Source organism: Xiphophorus couchianus, chromosome 11, assembly GCF_001444195.1.
Source record: "Xiphophorus couchianus chromosome 11, X_couchianus-1.0, whole genome shotgun sequence".
In the NCBI taxonomy this organism is placed as follows: domain Eukaryota; kingdom Metazoa; phylum Chordata; class Actinopteri; order Cyprinodontiformes; family Poeciliidae; genus Xiphophorus; species Xiphophorus couchianus.
In genome coordinates, this window is record NC_040238.1 from 10,244,893 (window position 1) to 10,264,520 (window position 19,628).

Sequence of the window (19,628 nt, forward strand, 5' to 3'; positions counted from 1 at the left end):
ACAGATTAACAAAATTTTGTTTATGAATAATCTGACCTACCACTGTTCTGTCTCAAACAATAGACTAATACGCTACCAATGGCAATTAGCTAGTTGCTGCATTACAACATTCCTCTTCTTGATCCCTAGTTGGAAATTGATTTGGAAAGTCCTCTACATAACTGACATGATGAAATGGTTTCCATTGGATGTTGGATGCTTTCAGGGATGCCCTTTCAGACTTTATGGCCACCCTGGCTTGTGTTTTGGCTGAAAGTTGGGCGACCACTTCCTCCATCAGCGTGGGGAATTTTTTCCTTGATAGCATCTGCTATGGCTATCTTAAATAGCCTAGCAAGTTCTTCGTTGTCGACAGAGCGGATATTAAGCTGTTCTTTTGCTTGTTTTGCAGAATGTTTCTTTGAGGATGCAGCTATCAGAAACAAAAAAAGTTGACTTAAAGACCAGATACGTATGTGGTAAAAAAAAAAAAAAGCCGATGTATTTAAGGAAACTACTGCATCCCTTGCCGCGGTCATGTCGTTTGATCATTTTTTCTGATTTCAAGCCTGAATTGAATTTAATGAGAAAACTGACATTTATGAGACACTGTTTTCATTGTTTTTTTAATATCAAAAAAGAGATTAAATAAGTCTATAAAGTATTTCTGTCAAATTAGTGAGTTACAGTATGAATTTTGTGAGATCCATTCGACCTTTTAAGAAGATGCCTCATACTTCTTGGGAAGACGGCACTTCTTCACTGGAGGTGGATTTGGTTTCTTTTAGATAATCTCATTGTCTTTTTCCCATCTTAATGTCTCTCTATCAGCAGTTTGTTTCATCTCAGATACTTTTCTCAACAGGAAACAGAGCTCCCCCTCAACCCCATTAGGGACCAGTGTCCAATTACATTCATTTGGGTGTATGTGTGTGTGTGTGCGCTTGCACATAGTGTATCTTGCTGTAGCTCAGATCTTGCTGAGTAAGGACGGAGACTAAAAGAAAAGAAGGTTCATTTGCGCACCCAAACACACATGAATGAGTTTTCCCACACCGCTGCACACACAAAAGACAGGTTTCGTATTACAGTCGTGCAGCATTTTCAGGATGATCAGGCAGTGATGTCACTTACTGAACAAATGAATGAGGGGAAAGAGTAGCAATCTCCATGATTACTTTCACTTCTAGACTGTCCTTAGTCTAGAAATGAACAGATTTCAGAATTGCTAAACAAACGGTTTTATTGACAAATTCCTCACAAATTATAAAACACAAATTCCTCACAAATTGTGTTTTAGCTATAAAAACTGATTGATGTACCACTATGATGTTTGTTTTCTACCTGAGAGTATTCCTTTGTAGAAATGATCTTAATTTAACTTTTGAGTGCCTGACAGGCCCAGCATGCTCAGAGTCGGACCAAAGTCAAACTGTTAACGAGCGGTTAAGTGATTTTCGGATGTTAATTTTCGCATAGGCCTTTTATGGTCCAAAAGACGCACCAAGTCGAGCAAAAAAAAATAAACCAAAAAAACCCCAGAAGGCATCAGTGAGCCAAAATTCAGACCAATCACACAACAGGCTTGCATGGAGAGGGGACGAAAAGTTCACTCCAGGGGTTGTGATAAAAAGGGGCAGATGACATGAGGCTGAGAATACAATTAGGCAATTTTCGTCAAGCAGCTGCAATAATCTGAGCCAAATTCAGCGGTTCGGTTCGACCATGCAGAATCCTTTAAACTGAATGCCTTCAGTCTATTGTACTGCTCTGCCTCAGTGCAGTTGCCAACAGTTGGATCTCCTGGCTATCTGGTACTTGTCCACAAGAACAACAAAGACCTAAAAAGGCCTCCTGCAGCTTGAATGCACCATCACTGCTGGGGTCCAGAAACAGGTAGTGGTGGACGGTAACAGAGTACATTTACTTCAGTACTGTACTTAAACAATTTTTTTTTTTTTTTTTAATGAATCTTTACTTTGCTTGAGTATTTATTGTTTGGGAAACTTATAACTTAAGCTCCACTACATTTCAAAGACAAATATTGTACTTTGGACTAATATAACAATGTATTGATATTAGAAAAATATAACTTGTACTTTTAAATACCTGAGTAGTTTCAAAATGCACTTTGGAATACTTATGTATTCTCAAAAGTAAGTATTATGGCACTTTAAGTTGAGCAACATTTACTTGTAGTTGAGTAAGATTTGACCATCAACACTTTTACTCAAGTACCAGAGTTGAGTACATTGTCCAAACAGGTTCCTTGATCCCTCCAATGCTACTTCATCCAAATCGCCACCAGCTGAGGGCCATGATTTTGCTGCTGCATCAAAACATATATAAATTGTTTATTTTTTTTATTGATGATGTTCAGCATGCAAGTCAAAGTTTTATTGATACACTGAAGCTAGTTTGCCAAAAATGACTTCACACTATGAACATAAATTCTTCCATTTGGATTTTTTGATGAATCAGTTCTGTATTAATGAAATTTGATTTTTTTTTTTTTTAAACGTTCCTCCTCTGCATCTTGACTTGATTCCAGAGCTTGTTTAAATCCAACTTTTGCCCAGTCATGGTAAAGAGGAGTTAAGTGAATTGAGCTGAATTCAGTGATGAAAGAGGGAGGAGTTGGAGACGGGAAAGGAGGAGGGCTGACCGGAGATAATGTGTGTGTGTGAAAGAGAGACACAGACTGCATGCAGCTCTCAGTCATTCATCTCTTAGAAAGAGGAGAGGAAACTACAACAGAAAGACAGGGAGAGTTTTTATAAATAACAAAGAAGAGATTTTTTTTTTACCTAGCAATTCTGACTCGTATCTCCTCTCATTCAAACTCCAAAAGCTGCATTTTTTTCCTTTGCAATCAAGTTTTCACACTGCAAGTTCAGCTACTGTGTGGAGATATTTCTGATTCACTCTCAGGCATCTAAAGACTCATTTCCTGCTCTGAGAACTGCAGACAAAATATACCAAAGCCATACATGTGCCTGTTTGTTTGACATGATTCCAGCATCGGGAGCAGCCATTCCAAAGTGAATCTCTGTTGAGCAAGGACAGAGAAGGGCTGGGGGGAGGCTCTGTTTTTATGCAGTTTACACAAAAGGACTAGTTGGCTTATTTTTGGAAGGTGAAGAGCGGGGTGACCTGGAGAGGAAGCGCCCGGGAACAGAAAAGGTCCGGGAAGAAGGAGGAGGAGGAAAAGGAGAAGGGTGCTTCAAACTGAGAAAGAGCATCCTCCCAGCCTAGAAACAGATACCAACAAGACCACAAGACCTGGTTTACTTTTATGTGTTTTAACAAAAAGAAACTGTAGGGATTCTGCACGCTCACATCCGGGACGCACCGGCACACCGCCGCGGAATGGATCTCCCTCCAGTCAGAGGTAAGCATAAACTCATCCTGTCGCCATTCGATCCCATCATGATCTATTGGTGAGTTGCCTGACCTTGAAGCGAAAGAATGGTTTCAAGATTCTCGAGGAAATTCAGAGCCACTCAAACTCCTTGTTGTAAAGGTGGAAGCAGAGTTTGCATCCTAAAATTTACTCTGTTTAAAGTTTGTTTGCACTTAAGAAGCAGTGTAAGTTTTTAAATTTCAGTAACTAAAATAACAATCTCTCAGGAATAATTGTTTAAATCTGCAACACTTTAAATAACCACACTGACATAACTACATGTAAGTACTGTTGTTTGCTCATGTTTGTGCGCATCCCTTGGAATTAAAAGCCTTCTAAATTCTCCTTCTGAATATATTTGATCATGGAACAGAACATACAAATAGTGCAAATGCTGCTCTAAAAGTCTCATTAATCAACATCTCAAAGGAAAACGGCTTATAGACATGAAATGTATCATGGCAACAACAATGCTGGTGAGAAAAAATACGAATGCAAATAAGTATGCAGTAAATATAGTTGTAGAGCATTATTAACACTGTAGTTAAATATTACAAACATTTTGTACATATTTTAAGAGTCTTATTAAAAGAATAAAATAACACTTTTCAACATGCAAACCTATAAATATACAGCGTAAAACTGCCAGTAGTCAACATTTCACCATCTGTAACAAGTAGGTTTCATCAGCAGGACGTGTTTCTGCTCATCTTGTAATTTAACTGTTGCATCACATAAGAAGGTCATTTGAAATAGAAAACTGTCTTTTTTGAAATATGGTCAACCCTGTGGTGTATCTATTTCATCACTCTAGTAAAACCCCGTAAAATTTCTAGATATGTTTTTACTCAGCAGCTTTGGGATGAAGTTAAGGTAACTTTATTCCAGCTGTTCCACTTCTAAAACCAATACTTAGCTCCAGAGCAGTTTACATGTAACTGCATTGGGGACATATGAGGCCGGGATTGATCGTCCTCAAGGTCGGATGTGGAACGTCAATACCCATCTACGTTGGGTTGGGACTGGAGGGGCGGGTGGATGAGAAAATGATGGGATGGACTGATGGGAAGAACGGAAAGAAAGAAAATGAATCGGATGCAGGGAGGGAGAAATGGGTGGGCAAGGGGAAGAAGTGTTCACCATAGTTGGGCAAATGGACAGCTGTTTGGAAGGAGAAGTTACCTACACAGAATGAAGGGTGGAAAGAAAGAAGTGTAGATATGAAGCAAATATATTCTTAATTCATTCAACAATAAAACAGCTAAGAGATGGTAACATTTCATTCAGCAAGTATGGAACATTGATCTTTGGGGAAGACATAAAAAGTAAGATGTGCTGGAGAAAAAAGTCAAAAATCCTCCACATCTCACTTTCTTCTAGTAAGAACTGCAGTGGAATGAAAAAAAAAATTGATCACCTGCTGGTTTCTTAAAGTCTCCTCATTTAAACAGAGACCAGATTAAAAAAAAAACAAAAAAAAACTTGAGAACCAGTATTTCATCTCATTGCAGCACCACTTAGAAATTGTTGGAGAAAGAGATAAAAGCACTGAGATATTTCACCAGGCTTTTAGTGCTTTGCAGGATTGATTCTGACCCACTGCTGTTGACAGAAACTATCTAAATCCTTAAGATTTCTTTGCTGTTTGGTTGCAGATTTTCCAACAAGATGAAATACTCATCCATGACACTAGATTGTTCATCCTAAATGCACAGTTTAATGGCTCCTCAATGCAATAAAGTAGACCAGCTTATTTTTTAGCCCCTTCCAGCTTGTATGTCAACCACGACTTTAATCATTGCTTAATTTTCTTTCATACCCATTCTGGTGGTCAATTTGAACTTTTAGTAAGCCAAAATGACTGCAGGGCTAGCCAGCATTACCTTTGCTAACATGTTATACTAGCTGTAACTTAATCACAATAATGTTCTCTTAGAGGTTGGTACGTCTAACAGGGAAAACATTAGCATTTGGTAGTTTACTTCAAACCTATATGCATATTTTAACTTATCAAATGACAGTCAAAATGAGTAAAGAGCTGGCTAGTTTTACCTTAGCTAACATGTTATGCTAGCTATATCATGATCTCTTAAAAGTTGTAACTTTGAATTAGGTTTGACATTCCTCCAAGCCCTCTGGTGTTCCAGAGTGCAACCAATCGTAAGGCAGCCATTTTGGATTTTGTAGTCAAGCTTAGTGAGAAATCTTCAACTTTAAGTTTCTGAGTATTGTCCTCAATAGGTTTTCCTGATAATGATTTTAATTTGGACAATTTGGTCTTTAAAATGGTTATGCTAGCCCCTCTCTTGGTATTATCTTGTGTAGGATCTTTTGCTAATCTTTTACTTAGCAAGTAGCTAGTGCACTTTATCATTCTGAGGACACCGCTTACTTTTAAGCTGCATTTTAAGGGTTCAGTTAAATCAGTAGTGAATAATGCTAAAGATATGTCTTATCTAACCTTTAGCATTCTATTTTCATTTATTGTGATATAAAGTAATCTCTTGAGGCCAGACGGTGATCAAGAGTAGCATGTAGAGGATGTATTGCATATGAATGAAAATGTGTGTTTTTATGTATTTATTTATTGTCCTTTTTGGACGTGCTGTTCTTTTTGTTGTACAGCAGTTTCGCCCCTGATTTCTAGACAAATTTTTCCTACAGGAGACTAATAAATTATCAAATTATATTATCTTATGTTACACACAAATGTTGCTTTGAAACTGTAAAATGACCTAGAATTATTTCCATGTTTCATCTGTGAAAAAGAACCTTTCGCTTAAAGACTGATTTTACCATTCCTTTTTCATGCTCTTGCAACATTCAAACTAAACATATTGGTTACGTAGCATATGTCTTTGGTTGAGTTTGTTCCTCAGAGGAATTTAGAATTAAAGACCAGCTATTTCTCACTTTTGTTCCTCTTTTTTGATTGTATGGCAGTATCATAGTAACACAGAGCAGTAAATTAGAACTAGAAATCAGCTGTCTCATCTGGTAAAATAAGTGCAATTAAAACTAAAATTAAATCCAGGTTCGAAACATCCGTACTCCTTCTTATAACTGGGCAGAAATATCCAGTTAGTTGTGGAAAAACTTTATGTCCTATGTAGCCTACCAGCTGATGGATCATAGGATTTCTCCTTTGTAGGTAATCTATTTTGATTTGAGCTTTTATTAATTTCTGTTATTTATTTACATCTCTATTTGAATATGTAAACAACTGGGTCATATAGTCTCTACTTCTTTCATTTTCATAATTTCAAACGTACATCGTTCACTCATTCTCTGGCTCTTCTCTCTTCCTCGTTTCCTCCTTCCCATGCCTGGACTTTCTGGTCTGCAGTGTCTATTTCAGTCTTTCCGCTGGGGTCAGATTCGGCACATCCGGTATCTTGTCGAGTTTATTGTCATTGAATTCTGCTGAGCTCCCAGAGGGCGTTGGAAGGAAGGCCCCTGGGTTTTAGTGCCAGACTTGTCCTTAAAGGGAAAATCATAGAACCAGAAAAATCTGAAGTGATGACATTAAAAGATTTGACCTGGTGAATTCTGCTGGTTTGAAACACTCGGGGTATTTGTACGTAAAGATGAACACAATTTTTTCTATATTAGACTATAAGACAACTGAGAAGACATTTGAAACTTAAAAAGAATTTTCTTAATGCAGTGTGCAGCTTAGGTTCAGTGGTGTGGTGGTAGTAAAATAAAATGAATATGTATTGCCACTCTTGAAAAACACTGCAGTTTACAAAATTTATTTCATTTCCTCTTGATAACTTGGCAACTGGAAGCACAATGGGATAAAAAGGCCAAAAGAGTTAAAGGAAAGGTCAGCAGGACTGAATGGCTGAAAAGCAGTTGAAAGAGTGAGTGGAAGGAGGAGGAAAGGAAAATGGGAAAAGAGCGGAGAGGGAAGGGCGACCCCTCCTCATTCCAAACTCTGCTGTCTGTTTTAAAATAGCCTGAAACCATGATGTCATCTGACGCCAAAAGATGATTAACATCAGTGAAGTTCAGCAGGTTGAGTTCAGTGACAGTCAGGAAGTCAGACAAGCTGATAAGTTCATTCACCCCTTTTGCAATTTTTACTCAGCATCTCTTTTCACCAAAATTGAGACAGCAGATGATTCATTTGGTAAATGTTGGATGTATTTACTTTGTTTATTTAATATTGATATTCATATTTGAAAAACTTGACTAAAATTTGTGGATATAAAACTTTTTTTTTGTACACAATTTGTCAGCTGTATGAGCGACGCCCAAGATTAAGACTTGGGCTTTTTAAGGCCTTCATGATGCATTGATAAACAGAACATTTGAAAATGAAAATGTATAAAGTGCTTATTTATATGCAAATCCAAAAACACTGCTTTAATTTAGAAAAAGTGACTTTATTTTAAGGGGGACTGTTTTCTGTTTTGGGCAGCTACATTAGCAGTAACATGTGTGCCATTGTCAACTATATAAACAATCTAGTGTATTTAACAATACCTGGAGTTCTACACTGAAACAACACAAAATATTAGTGGTTTTGGTCTAGTTTCTAATCCGAATATCATAGTACACTTCAAATGAGAGAAAATGAACTTACAAGTAACTTTTCAGCAAGATATAAGAGCTTGTTTTAAACCAATAATTCCTTAATGTGGATGAAAAAGAACTACTGTTCTTATAACAAGATGTTTCTTTTGTTTCAAGGGAAATAATCTTCCAATGAAACAGAAACGGTTTTTAAAATCAATATGAAAGAATTATTGACTTAAAAAAAGCTCTTATATCTTGCTGAAAAGTTTCTTTTATTTGAAGTGTACCAAGAAATTTGGACTAGAAACTAGACCAATAATACTTGGTAAGATTTTGTGTAATTGTTGCATAATTTGTTGTACAAATTAATAATATTTTAAAGGACTGCAGTATTTGTTGGTCTTTCTTTCAGTTGTCATGGATACACACTTTGCATGCTAATGAGATATTCAGCCTGTTGGATGGAGCTTATTGCAGCATTCACCCATAACTCAGACAGCTGATAGTGATTCAAATCAAGGCAGGAGGTCTCTAAAGCCTTATATGGGCATGCTGATTATGGGATGTTATATTTGTAATGCACTGCTCTGGGGTGTTTGAGTTTGCACAATTTTTCAAACAAGAACAACTGCATGTACAAGCAACTAAACAATTTAACTGCACTGTAGTTGCTTTAATAGAGTAGTGTACTCAGTACATGATAGACTGTATTTGTGCTATTCTGTTTAAATTCCAATTAGTGGTGATTTGTAGGAGAAGCTCAGTTTGATTCATTTGATGGTTTTTGTAAACCTTCAATTGAATTTTTAAAACTTGGATTTTTTTTTTTTTATTATTATTATTATTATTATTATTATTATTTTACAATCGGATAGAGTCTCTTTCCAATTGAAGTTGGGACTCTGGCTGCACCACTAGTAGTGCTAGTATCACTTCCAAGAAGAATAAACATATTGATAAAAGATAGAAAATATGATCATGATTTGATATAAATATATATTTTTATGTCTGATAGGACTTATGTGCTGACCTGTTTACATATTTGAAAAAGCTTTGCCAAAACAACGTAATTTTAATCTGTACATCGAAATCATTAGAAAGCCAATGTAGGGAGAACAGAACTAGAGTGATATGATTAAGACTGCAAAAAATATGACCATTTATGTTTATGGAAAGATTACCACCAGAAAAGCAATTGGTAACAATATTACACAGTGCAAAGGACTTGACACAAACATCTTGAGATTTGTAAAGGAAAGATTATGGTAACTAACCCTGACAAAACCCACGGGAGAGCTGCTGCAGCTGATAAAAGTAATTATCAGAGTAAAACAGAAAAGCCCTATGCAAAGTATTTTTAATGTTTGTTTAAATAAGCCACACTACAGGATAGTATGAACTGTGGTTTTGAAGACAGAAACTAAACATCAAAAGAAAATAACTGTAAGTAACACACCATTAAAAGAATAAGTGCCAGGTTGGACAGTTTCCACATAGGAAAGAATAACCGTAATAATAATAATTGTAATAATAAATTACGGTACAAATAAAAGACAAAAAAAAAAAAAACTTTCTTGGATGGATGTCATATGTATTTAAAATACATATGCCAAACTGAATAGTGATTAGAAATTTGATGTGTGGAATAGTTATGTTGCAGCAAAGACAGACATAGTGTTTTTGTTGCAAGGAGTGATGGAAAAGTGTGTGTGTGAGTGTGTCCTGGGGTAGGGGCTCAGTCATCACTGATACTCCCCCAGAGCGCTTTCCTCAGGTTACTGCTGACAGCTTCTGAAAACATCAGCTCTCTCTCTTTCACAGTTTGGTCTGCTACAGTGCCGTTTATTTTCATTTATTCTATGTTGTATGCAGGAATTTCATCCATTTCTGTTTGATCCTATGATGACTTAACCTGACCACGGTCAAAGTGCAAGTCAGAAAATCATCTAAGTGGAAGCTCAGCACGGTCTAGTTCTATGTCCAAAAAAAGAGAGAGTATTTGGTAGTTGGCTTAGCTAACTACAGGTAGCCATAGCAACGCAATATCACAAATGGAGGTTTTTCAGTACAATGCCAGAGGGTTGCTTGGAGAACTCAAAGGCTTTTTAGGTCAGAATTCCAATGTCAGGAGGTGTTCTTGTATTATCAAATGGAAATTCAGAATTAGACTTCAAGCTCAAACTAACCACAGCATCAGTGATTTTAATCTAGTATTAAGAGTATTTGGTAACTGACTTGTAGTTACTACCTAATAACAAGTTTATATCAGTATTTAAACCATTCAAATTCCATAACAATTTTACTTGCAGATGTTAGGCAATACAGTGTGGATCTAATAGTTCAGGATCTAGTTCAGCTGAATTTGCAGCTTTCATCCTTAACCCAATCTCAAGTTTACTTTAGTGTTTTAGATATTTAATTAGAGCAGATCAAGTAAATACAAATAAAGTGCTTTCAAATTCCTCACAGGTCTGTCATTTATTATGAGAAGGTGTAAATACAAAAAGCAACCAAATTAAAAAGCAAAAATAATTCTTAGCCCCTTAAAACAGATAGCTATATGTTTCAGGTGTTCTGTTAATGGTGATGATTATGTCTTGAAGCTAATTATAAATAAAAATCATACCTTACCACAGAAAATAAGAATACTAAAGAAACGTTAAATCATGGCCATGCTGTTTGGAAGACTGCTGAGTTGACACTTGTCCATCAGGCTGTAAATGACAGTCAACAACTTGATGCTAAAACAGCGGTTTCTGAAAATATCCATGGAAAATTGAGTGAAAGGGAAAAGTGTGTGTTAATGAGAATATCTGGGTGAACATACAACAGCAAATACCTTTTACAAGTCTCACCCATCATGTTTTTTTTTTCCTTGTTCATGAATCCAACACAGTATCTGTTCCAACCTTCAAACTGCAACTGTAAGAACAATCTGTAGTTGGAACAGATCCAAATAAAAACTGTCCTGCCTGAACCAAAATGGACCTCAGTGGCGTTACACATGCATTGCTGTGTGATTAGTTAGCAGGTTGCCACCTGCTGCTTACACAAGTAACAAATGTTTACTTTGTAGGGTCTATAAGTTACAAGCAGGGAATAATAATAATATTAATTGCCATACTGTGTACTAAGGTCATACGTTGTTCATTTGTTTTCACTTTCGATATTGGTTATATGTTTACACAAAGCTGTCGTTTAAGTGACTGCTGCAGATTGTACCCCACATCCATTTACTGGAAGATGTCTCCATGGAAACCGTGTTTTGGGAAGCCAGCTTTCCAGAATCCTCAGACAATAACAAACATGTGACTCATAAAAAACACACGCAGACACACACACATCCTTCAGCTCCACTTGTAATGTGAGAGGGGGATGCTGCCTGCCCCACCCTCCTACTTCCTTTAACACACATACCCTTGTACTTCTGTTGGTCTGAGGACATTGTATTGACTTCCATTCATTTTAGTAAATGCATTTATGCCTAAGCTTAACCAACCGTTAACACACACACGCACACACACACGCCAACTCTTCTCCCAGTTGCTATGGACAGAGGACTGATAACAGACTCCTAAGCAGCTCCAGCCAAAGCAACACTCAGCATAGTCATACTGAAGCACAATCAAGTAACTATGTTAACTTCAATTATTATAAAAAAATCTAGATATATCAAACATAACTTCACAGAAATTTGACTTCACAATTTGATCTCTTGAAATTGGTCTCTGTCTCTTTAAGAAGCTCCAACTCTTTCCGACACTCCGGCTTCCAGGTTATCACAAGATTTCTGAAGTCATTTCCAACTGTTCCTATTATGAGTGTTGGACTGAGAAGTAGCTCAGATGTTTGCTAATTGCTGCTGCCACTAGTCTGGAGGATCTCAGAGGGGGAGTAATAGTCCTACCTGCGTTACAAATCTCTGCAGCTCCTCCAGAGTGACTGTGGGGTGTTTTCTTTTTCTGATTAATGCTCTACCTGGCTGACCTGTCATTTCAGTATGATCTCATTCCTTGTCAGTTTTGCAGTTGTCATTTTGGATTATGAATGGGACAGTATTCTGTGAGATGAATCCTGCTGATCTTGCCCCCGACATCTAAGCTGTGTTCCTTTATCTTTGTAATGTAGTCTCTTCTCTAATGTATTTTAAAGACATTAATGAACCTTTGAGTCCACAGTGCTGCTGTGGGTATTTAGCTTATGCCACAAATCACAATAGTAGTAGAAATGTATTTATTTATTTTTTTGCAATGTGTTCTACATCTGGCTGGCTTTGTGGTGAAAGTACCATTATTATTCGACAGGCTCCTTCACTGCCCAATTTCACAACCCATTTGAAAACCCAACTGAGACTTGATTTTACTTATCTTTATTGGTATTGATTTGATCTGTTTAACTGTGCCATTTTATTGCATTTTAAAATGAGCTTCTTTCATTCATTATTATATGCCACTTTGTCACTTTATTTTCATGCTTTCGTTTATCTTATTTATCACGTATGTGCAGTACTTTGTTTCAGCTGTGGCTGGCGTTAAAACAAGTTATAAATACATGTCTGTTTTTCAGACTGACCAGTTGTGGCAGAACACTCTGGATGATCGGAGTTTTGACTGCACAGTCTAGAAACCCAGCCGGGGGAAATTGCACTAATAAACAAGAGCAGCAAAAGCAAAGAAGGTGGATTAGCAGTGTCATCCAGAAGATGAAATATTGTCTTTGCTGCTTGGAAACTGAGCTGCATAACAGCTGCATAAGACTGTCATACATCAACAGTGTGTCAAGAAGCCAAAGACTTCAGATTTGGCGCAAGACTGACTGCTACCAGACATCCATCCCTCCCACAGCATCATCATCCATAATGACGTTTTGAATGATGTGACAACATTTAGTTTCCCTTTGGGATAAAACATTGTTGTGGATTGAACTGATTCAATAGTGCAAAAATGAATAAGTCAATAAAACTTCAGTTGCTCAGAAATTGACCAGCGATGTTCGATTTCTTCTTTGCATTTAGAGATGTTATTATTATTGTTGCCCTCTCCTGGCCTCACATGGTTATTTCAGCTTTAAAACAAACAAAAAAAAATCAATCCTCTAATCAGTTCATTAAAAAACACGAAACAAAACAAAAAACAGTAAGATAAGCAAAAAATGTCAAACAAAATTGCAGCAGTGTAGCCCTCGCTTAGTCTAATATCCACAGTGAGAAATAAAAGTGGAGCAGAAAGTCCTTCCCTCCAATTAGTTGAGCTTGAAAAGAATTAGGCTCTGTTGTGTTCAGCCATCTCTCATGACTTCCGGGATCTGTGCCATGTTCAGGGTGGCATCAGTTGTAAGTAAATATGAGGTCATGAAAATGAACGACAGGCCTCTTCCCTTTTAACAATTAGATGGTCTGATAGGCGAGCAGAGTAGGAGTGAGCTGCAGCCACTGCTCTGTCTGATGAGATTAGTCACCAGGACCTCTCCTCTCAAACTAATTTGAAAAATGCATCTTGGTCTAACCAGCCCCATCCTTCCTTATCTGCTGCTTTATGGCTGGACCTGCGGAAGGAGGAAACCAAGGGGCTGACTGGTCACGTTAAGTCAAAAAGAAACTGTAAAACCACAATTTGTTCTGTATATTTTTTAATACAAAGGGGTAAATGAGGTTTTTTTTGTTACCCAGAAAGTACTAATTAATCAGTGTACGTCTCTTTCCAGTGATGAACTGCTGTTCTCAGGTTTTATCCACCTATATTAGGTCCAAAAACAATAGAAAAAATAAATAAGTCAGTTTGGATAAAAGCATAAACATAATTCTGTTACTTTTGCACAACTTTTTCTAAAGTCCTTCTGTTTCTTCTTGACTATGTGCCTTTAGCTTCTGGTGCCACATATATTTGCAGTCAAATATCATCTCACTTTATGCTGATAACTCATAAAATACTTTACCTGCCTCAAAAACAATATCAGGTTATATAATACTGTTGTTTCTTACTCTTTTAACCATCTTTACAATCTTCTGTTCAAAACACATTTCAATTTATCTTTTGAAGGGTGAGGCAGTGACCTCTTGACCTTGGACATTTGCACGGACAGATATTTTACTGTGTATTTATGCCTTGCTGTGTGATTATTGAAGATGGTGCGTCCTTTCCACTTTTACAGCCACATATTGCCATTTTGTTCAAACCTATTTTCATTTTGATAAATTATAGCAATATATGACTATTTACACTCTCAAATCTATTAAATAATTTGATTTAGTTGCATATAATTTTCGGATTATTTTATACTAAGCAATGTTTCCTCAAAAATTATACTTGAATATTTCTTTAAACAATTGGTAGATACTAATCGACTAACTGGTCTCCATCTACCTCTTATTACCGTTCTGTTATGAGACAACCAAACTTTCAAAAGTATAAACCAGCTCGCCTTAAACATGTTTGGTCCTCTTTGTGCCTTCACAATTGTTGTTTTCTGTCCAGTTTGATGTCCAAACCAAGTGACGCTTCTCAAGAGATTAACTCAACAAGTTGAGGAGGAATGTTTCATTTCTTTCTCTTTTTGTAACAGAAATCTGTAACACTGCCAGGAAACCAGACCCACCGAACTGTGTTTACATATTCAGACCACAGAAACCCACATATCTTCAGTTCCATGGACATTTATTGATGCCAAATGTTTGGGCTTTTTTACTTGCGGTTTTCAGAGTTGCATCATTAAAAATAAGCTTTTGGTCATCGAAATACTAAAACTAATTGCATTCGTTTTTGACTTGTGCTTTCTCCCAAGCGATACTAAAACTATGAAGGTAGAAACTTTAAAAATACTTATATTTTTGATTTTTACTGAAAACATACTAACATAATGACTCAAATTGCACTAAAAATACCTTAGTTAATTCAAGAGAACGGAATGGAAGGATTTAGCCTCAGTCTGCAGATGGGAGTGATTTCCCGCAGCAGCAGCAGCAGCCAGCAGCAGCTGCTGTGTTTAAGAGATGCTGAATTAGCGGGTCGCGTCGCTCTGCTTCTGGCAGGCTAATAACTGTTAGTTTGAGAAGCAGAGATCCTCCACGGTCAGAGTGACACGGCGGATGACTGTTTGTAGCCTCTGCTGCCAAAATTAATTATTCACCCTCCTGTTATGTTTGTTTCTGAGGTACAGCAATAATGTTTGTGGGTCAATTTGACCCGGGGAGTGTTTAATCATGCCATAGTGTCAGAAACCAAAAGATTCCTCCAAAACATTTTGGTGTCTGATTATTAACTCCAATACTAACCATTTCAATCAACATTTGTGCAATGATGTTTTTTTATTCCTCACAAATGAAGGATCAATGACGACAACCTTCTCATTTACTCATTTGGACATAAAAAATGGAATTTACATTTTTAATGTCCACTGAAAAAAACCTACAAACAAAAAAACAATAATTTCCTTGAAATTCATCTTTTGTCAATTTTTTTATATTACATTTAGATTTTTTTTCAATGGGTGATCGTTATAATTGAACTTGAGACACACATACTGTTCTGGGTCAAATTGACCCGCTGATTAAAATCAAGATAAATGAGTCATGCAGAGAGTATTTATGTTTTCCTCCACTTCTACTAAGTTTCACTCAGTGTAGGTGGAAACTGGAAACAGAAAAGGTTCCCGTCAAAAGTTGTGTGAACACCTGCTTTCTCGCAGTTTCCTAGTGAAGTAAAGAGAATAGTGAGAAAGTGGGCTTGTGTGTGGGGGTGTGCATGTATTTGTGTGGTGTGTGACATATTTCACTACACCATGTGTAGTGAAATATGGTTCAAAGCTGCAAGGACGCATATAGAATTAGATATTATTTAATCCTTTTTTGCCCGTCAACTTGACTGCCTGGTCAAATTGACCCGAACAGTATGTATGTAAAAAGTAGACACAGGGGGGTTGAAAATGTGTAAAATGAATACATTTTCAATTTATATGTAGATTGCACCTATTAAGATAGATAGAAAAATTTTCATGCAAAAAAAATACTTCCAACTATTTAAAAAAAATTTTAAACTTTGAAACGGGTCAATTTGACCCGCAACTTAACAGGAGGGTTAACCAAATGTTCAAAAATCTCTGAAGGCTGTATTTAGGTTTATTGCCTGCAACAGCAACCTGTTCAGGCATGACTTGGTTGTTAAAATTAGACAGACAGACAGACAGACAAGTAGGTAGATACTGTAGGTAGAATGACTTTGTGCCACAGCAGCAAATAACAAAATTGCAATTAGCAAACAACTCACAACAATAACAAAACATTTGGGTGAAACAGAAATAAGCCGTTCCACTGGCTCCTGTAGCTCAAAGAATAGACTTAAAATATTTTTGCTCCACAAATCAGTAACAAACTTCCAGAAAGTACCAGAACAGCTGAAACACTGAGTTCCTTTAAATCAAGGCTTGAAGCCTGCCTGTGTGGAGTTGTCTTTGGTTAGTTCTAAATGCAACACTGATCAACATGATGAGTATTGATGATTTTGATGATGACAATTGACAAAATGTAATGCTTATTGCTTGTTTCATGGTGACTGTATGATATTTTTATGATGAAAAGCCCTTTGAACTGCCTTGTTGCTGAAATATGCTACACAAATAAACTTGAACTAGAAATGTTTTGACAACTTTTGATTGTCTCAGATAACTCAAGCACCAACAACTGAAGCAGCTTTCTCTCTTCTTCTGTGCATTTGCAGAAATGTCTGATGTCCCTTGAGATTTGGGATCCCCTACCCCGGTGCCACACTGCTGGCTCCCCAGGATGGAACACACTCATTCCCTGAGAAATGAGCAGGACTCAGTACTCTCACTTGACCAGATACGGGCCTTTCGGGCCAACAATGACTATGTGGACAGACCAGTGGCGTTGGAACCGGGATCCCAGTCTGGATTCTACTACGCCCACGAGGACCGTATAGTATACAGCCATCACCCCCAGCCTTCTTCTTTCTCCTCTGCTCTGTCCCGCAGTCAAAGTCAGCAGCAGCATGCTCATCTGGCACACCTGAGCCGCTCCAGCACTGTGAGTTCCTCGATTTCTCGGACCAGTGCCACATCCGATCAGCGGCTTCTGGCAGGTTTGACGCCATCTCACTCTGGATTCAGTTCAGTGATCCACTCTCAGCCTAAAGGGGAGCTTAAGTCCGACACTTCCTTCGGTAAAGGCCTGACAGACGAGGAGGCTGAACATTTGTTCATCTGTGAGCGATGTGGCCGCTGCAAGTGTCAGGAATGCTGCAGCCCCCGCCGCCTGCCTTCTTGCTGGGCCTGTGAGCAACGTTGTCTTTGCTCTGCCGAGAGCGCCGTGGAGTATGGTACTTGCTTGTGTTGTGTGAAAGGCCTGTTCTATCACTGTTCTGCCCAAGATGACGAGGATAACTGCGCTGATCGGCCATGCTCCTGCGCTGCAGCCCACGCCTGCGCTCGTTGGAGCACCATGGCGCTGCTGGCGCTCTGTCTGCCCTGCCTCTGCTGCTACCCCCCTGCCAGGATGTGTCTTGCACTATGCCAGTGCGTCCATGACCGAGCAACACGGCCTGGCTGCAGGTGCAGCAACACCAACACAGTGTGCCGCAAAATTTCTGCCTCCAACCCTAACGCCGGTCACCCACCGCTACGAAACAAAGACCTGGAAAAGTCGCTATGACACGTTTAGAGTTGGGGGAGAAAATCAAACCCCCCCAAAATAAATTATGACATTGTGATCCATCTGCCTACAAATACCAACCTAACAAACCCAACATCAAATGTTGTTCTCCTAAAATACTTTGAATTTAGATCTCCAACTCAGGGGGGACCAAAGACCTACTGTGCCTGTTCATGTTGGAGACTTAATGCCTGAAAAAAAGAGCTCTATCTTTAACCCAGACTCTCAGACAAGAACAACCTCTCTTTGCCTTCTGTCTTGTTATCTCAGCGTGATAAAATCTATTTATTTATTGTTAAACCTCCTTCCTCCCCACCCTTTGCAGAAGGTTCTAGTGGAGCACAGAGAAGAGTGACTGACCCGTGGCGGCGTGTACAGTCTTCGCCAACAGGATATCCGTTCTTCAGAAACAGAATTTCAGAGCAAGCACTGAAACTAATCGTGAAGTGATGTTCTGAGCACTTATTGCAATCTAAGGACAAAAAGGGAAGAACTTAAATCTTTTTGCTTCGTTGACTGCTTGACTAGGGCAAAGCAAAGCATAAAGGCCATAAAGTGACTGTCTTCACAATTTGAAACCAAACAATGGGACCATCCACTGTACTGACTAAGTGAATTTAAATGCTATTAAGCTCATTTGTAAAAGAAAAGCACTGTGAGGTGGATGGACGATGTTTTCCACCCAGAACTGAACCGGGGATTATTAAACCAGAGAGGATGCATCCATTGTGTCAAGGCAGCGTGCGAATGTGTTTGTGTGTCTCCTACTGTACAACCTGTGTGCGTGTGGGTGGGCGTGTGTGTGTGTTGTTTTGTCAGCAGAAGAAGCCTCCCTTGTCTTTATTTTTAGCTGTGCTGCTTTAGTCAAGCTCCAGGAGTCTGGTCAGGTTTCCTCTTGAAGTCAGTCTGTCGCCAGCCTCACCCCACTGACTGACCTCCATCTTCCTTCTCCACTCCTCTTTTTCTTATCTATTTACTCATCCACCAATCAGGTAATACCTTGGTTTATGAGGGTTAGCTTTGTTAATAAGCAAACTTACCATAAGAAGAGCTTGCCTTTTGTTCTTTTGAAGTTTTCGGTCATAATTACATCTGACGAAGACTCAACCCAGACAGATGGAAGAGAACTAAGACAATCCAACTAGAAAGTAGACACGAGGCATTTATATTGTATCTCCCTCCTGCCTCATCTGTCTTCCCTCTAAAGCTCAGACGGCTAAAAGCCTCCAGTTCCAGGCCCACAGAGAGTTGATCAAACAGGCAATTAGCTTCCTGTTAGCTCTTAATGGGCCATAGAAGACCGGAGTGTGGGAGGGAGGGAGGAGAGCGGACAGGATGCAGGAGGAGTTGTGGTGTTTGGCAGATGGAGAGAGGGATGCTAAGAGAGGGGAAAAGAGGTGGTTGATGTTGCAATGAGGTCATCCTTTATATTTTTTTATTTCAGCACTTCAGGCTTCAATGCAAGAGAAATGCGACAGACATTCTCAAAAAGGGAGCATCTAAGGTGAATGAATACAACAGTTACATGAGTGTGGGTGTGTATTTGTGTGAAGGCGTGGGCGTGTGCATACGTTTTCCTGTGTGTGTGTGTGTGTAGGTTTAAGAATTAATACGTCTTAGCTTGTCTGTGCATGAATAAGCACAGACGTACACACTGACCTGTTGTGTTAAATATTACTTTGCTATATTTTTGTATGTAATTGTGGACCTTCAGCTGTATAACTATTTTTATTCAGTTTTATTTTCGGACAGCGATATTGTTTTCCATTAAAGTGAGAAACTTCCTGTGTTACGACACAATTGTGATCTTTTCTGAAACTTTTAGGGCAACTCTCACAAGCATCATGGGTTTTAGAAACAAGTCTAATATGTGCAGTTGGCAACAAATGGGATTTTGCCTTGTGCACCTGGTCCCACAGTGAGCCCCATCAGAAAAACCTTATGAAGGTCCGTGTCTCAAATAACTATCTGAGGTGTTTCATTATTTTTGTTCTCACCTTTTGTAATTTTGTCTTAGGAAAAGGATTAAAATGAGTTCTTATGCCAAGAATTATGGTAATG

General features: G+C 38.3%; 1 protein-coding gene across 1 annotated transcript; it reads left to right on the forward strand.

Annotated features, from left to right (window-relative positions):
* Positions 1–2,482: 2,482 nt before the first annotated feature.
* LOC114153683 (protein sprouty homolog 3) lies at positions 2,483–19,351 on the forward strand. Its single transcript, XM_028032381.1, has 2 exons — positions 2,483–3,370; positions 16,618–19,351. Exon 2 carries the CDS (start codon positions 16,683–16,685, stop codon positions 17,565–17,567), a length of 885 nt encoding a protein of 294 aa, XP_027888182.1. The 5' UTR covers positions 2,483–3,370; positions 16,618–16,682; the 3' UTR covers positions 17,568–19,351.
* The last annotated feature ends 277 nt before the right edge of the window (positions 19,352–19,628 follow it).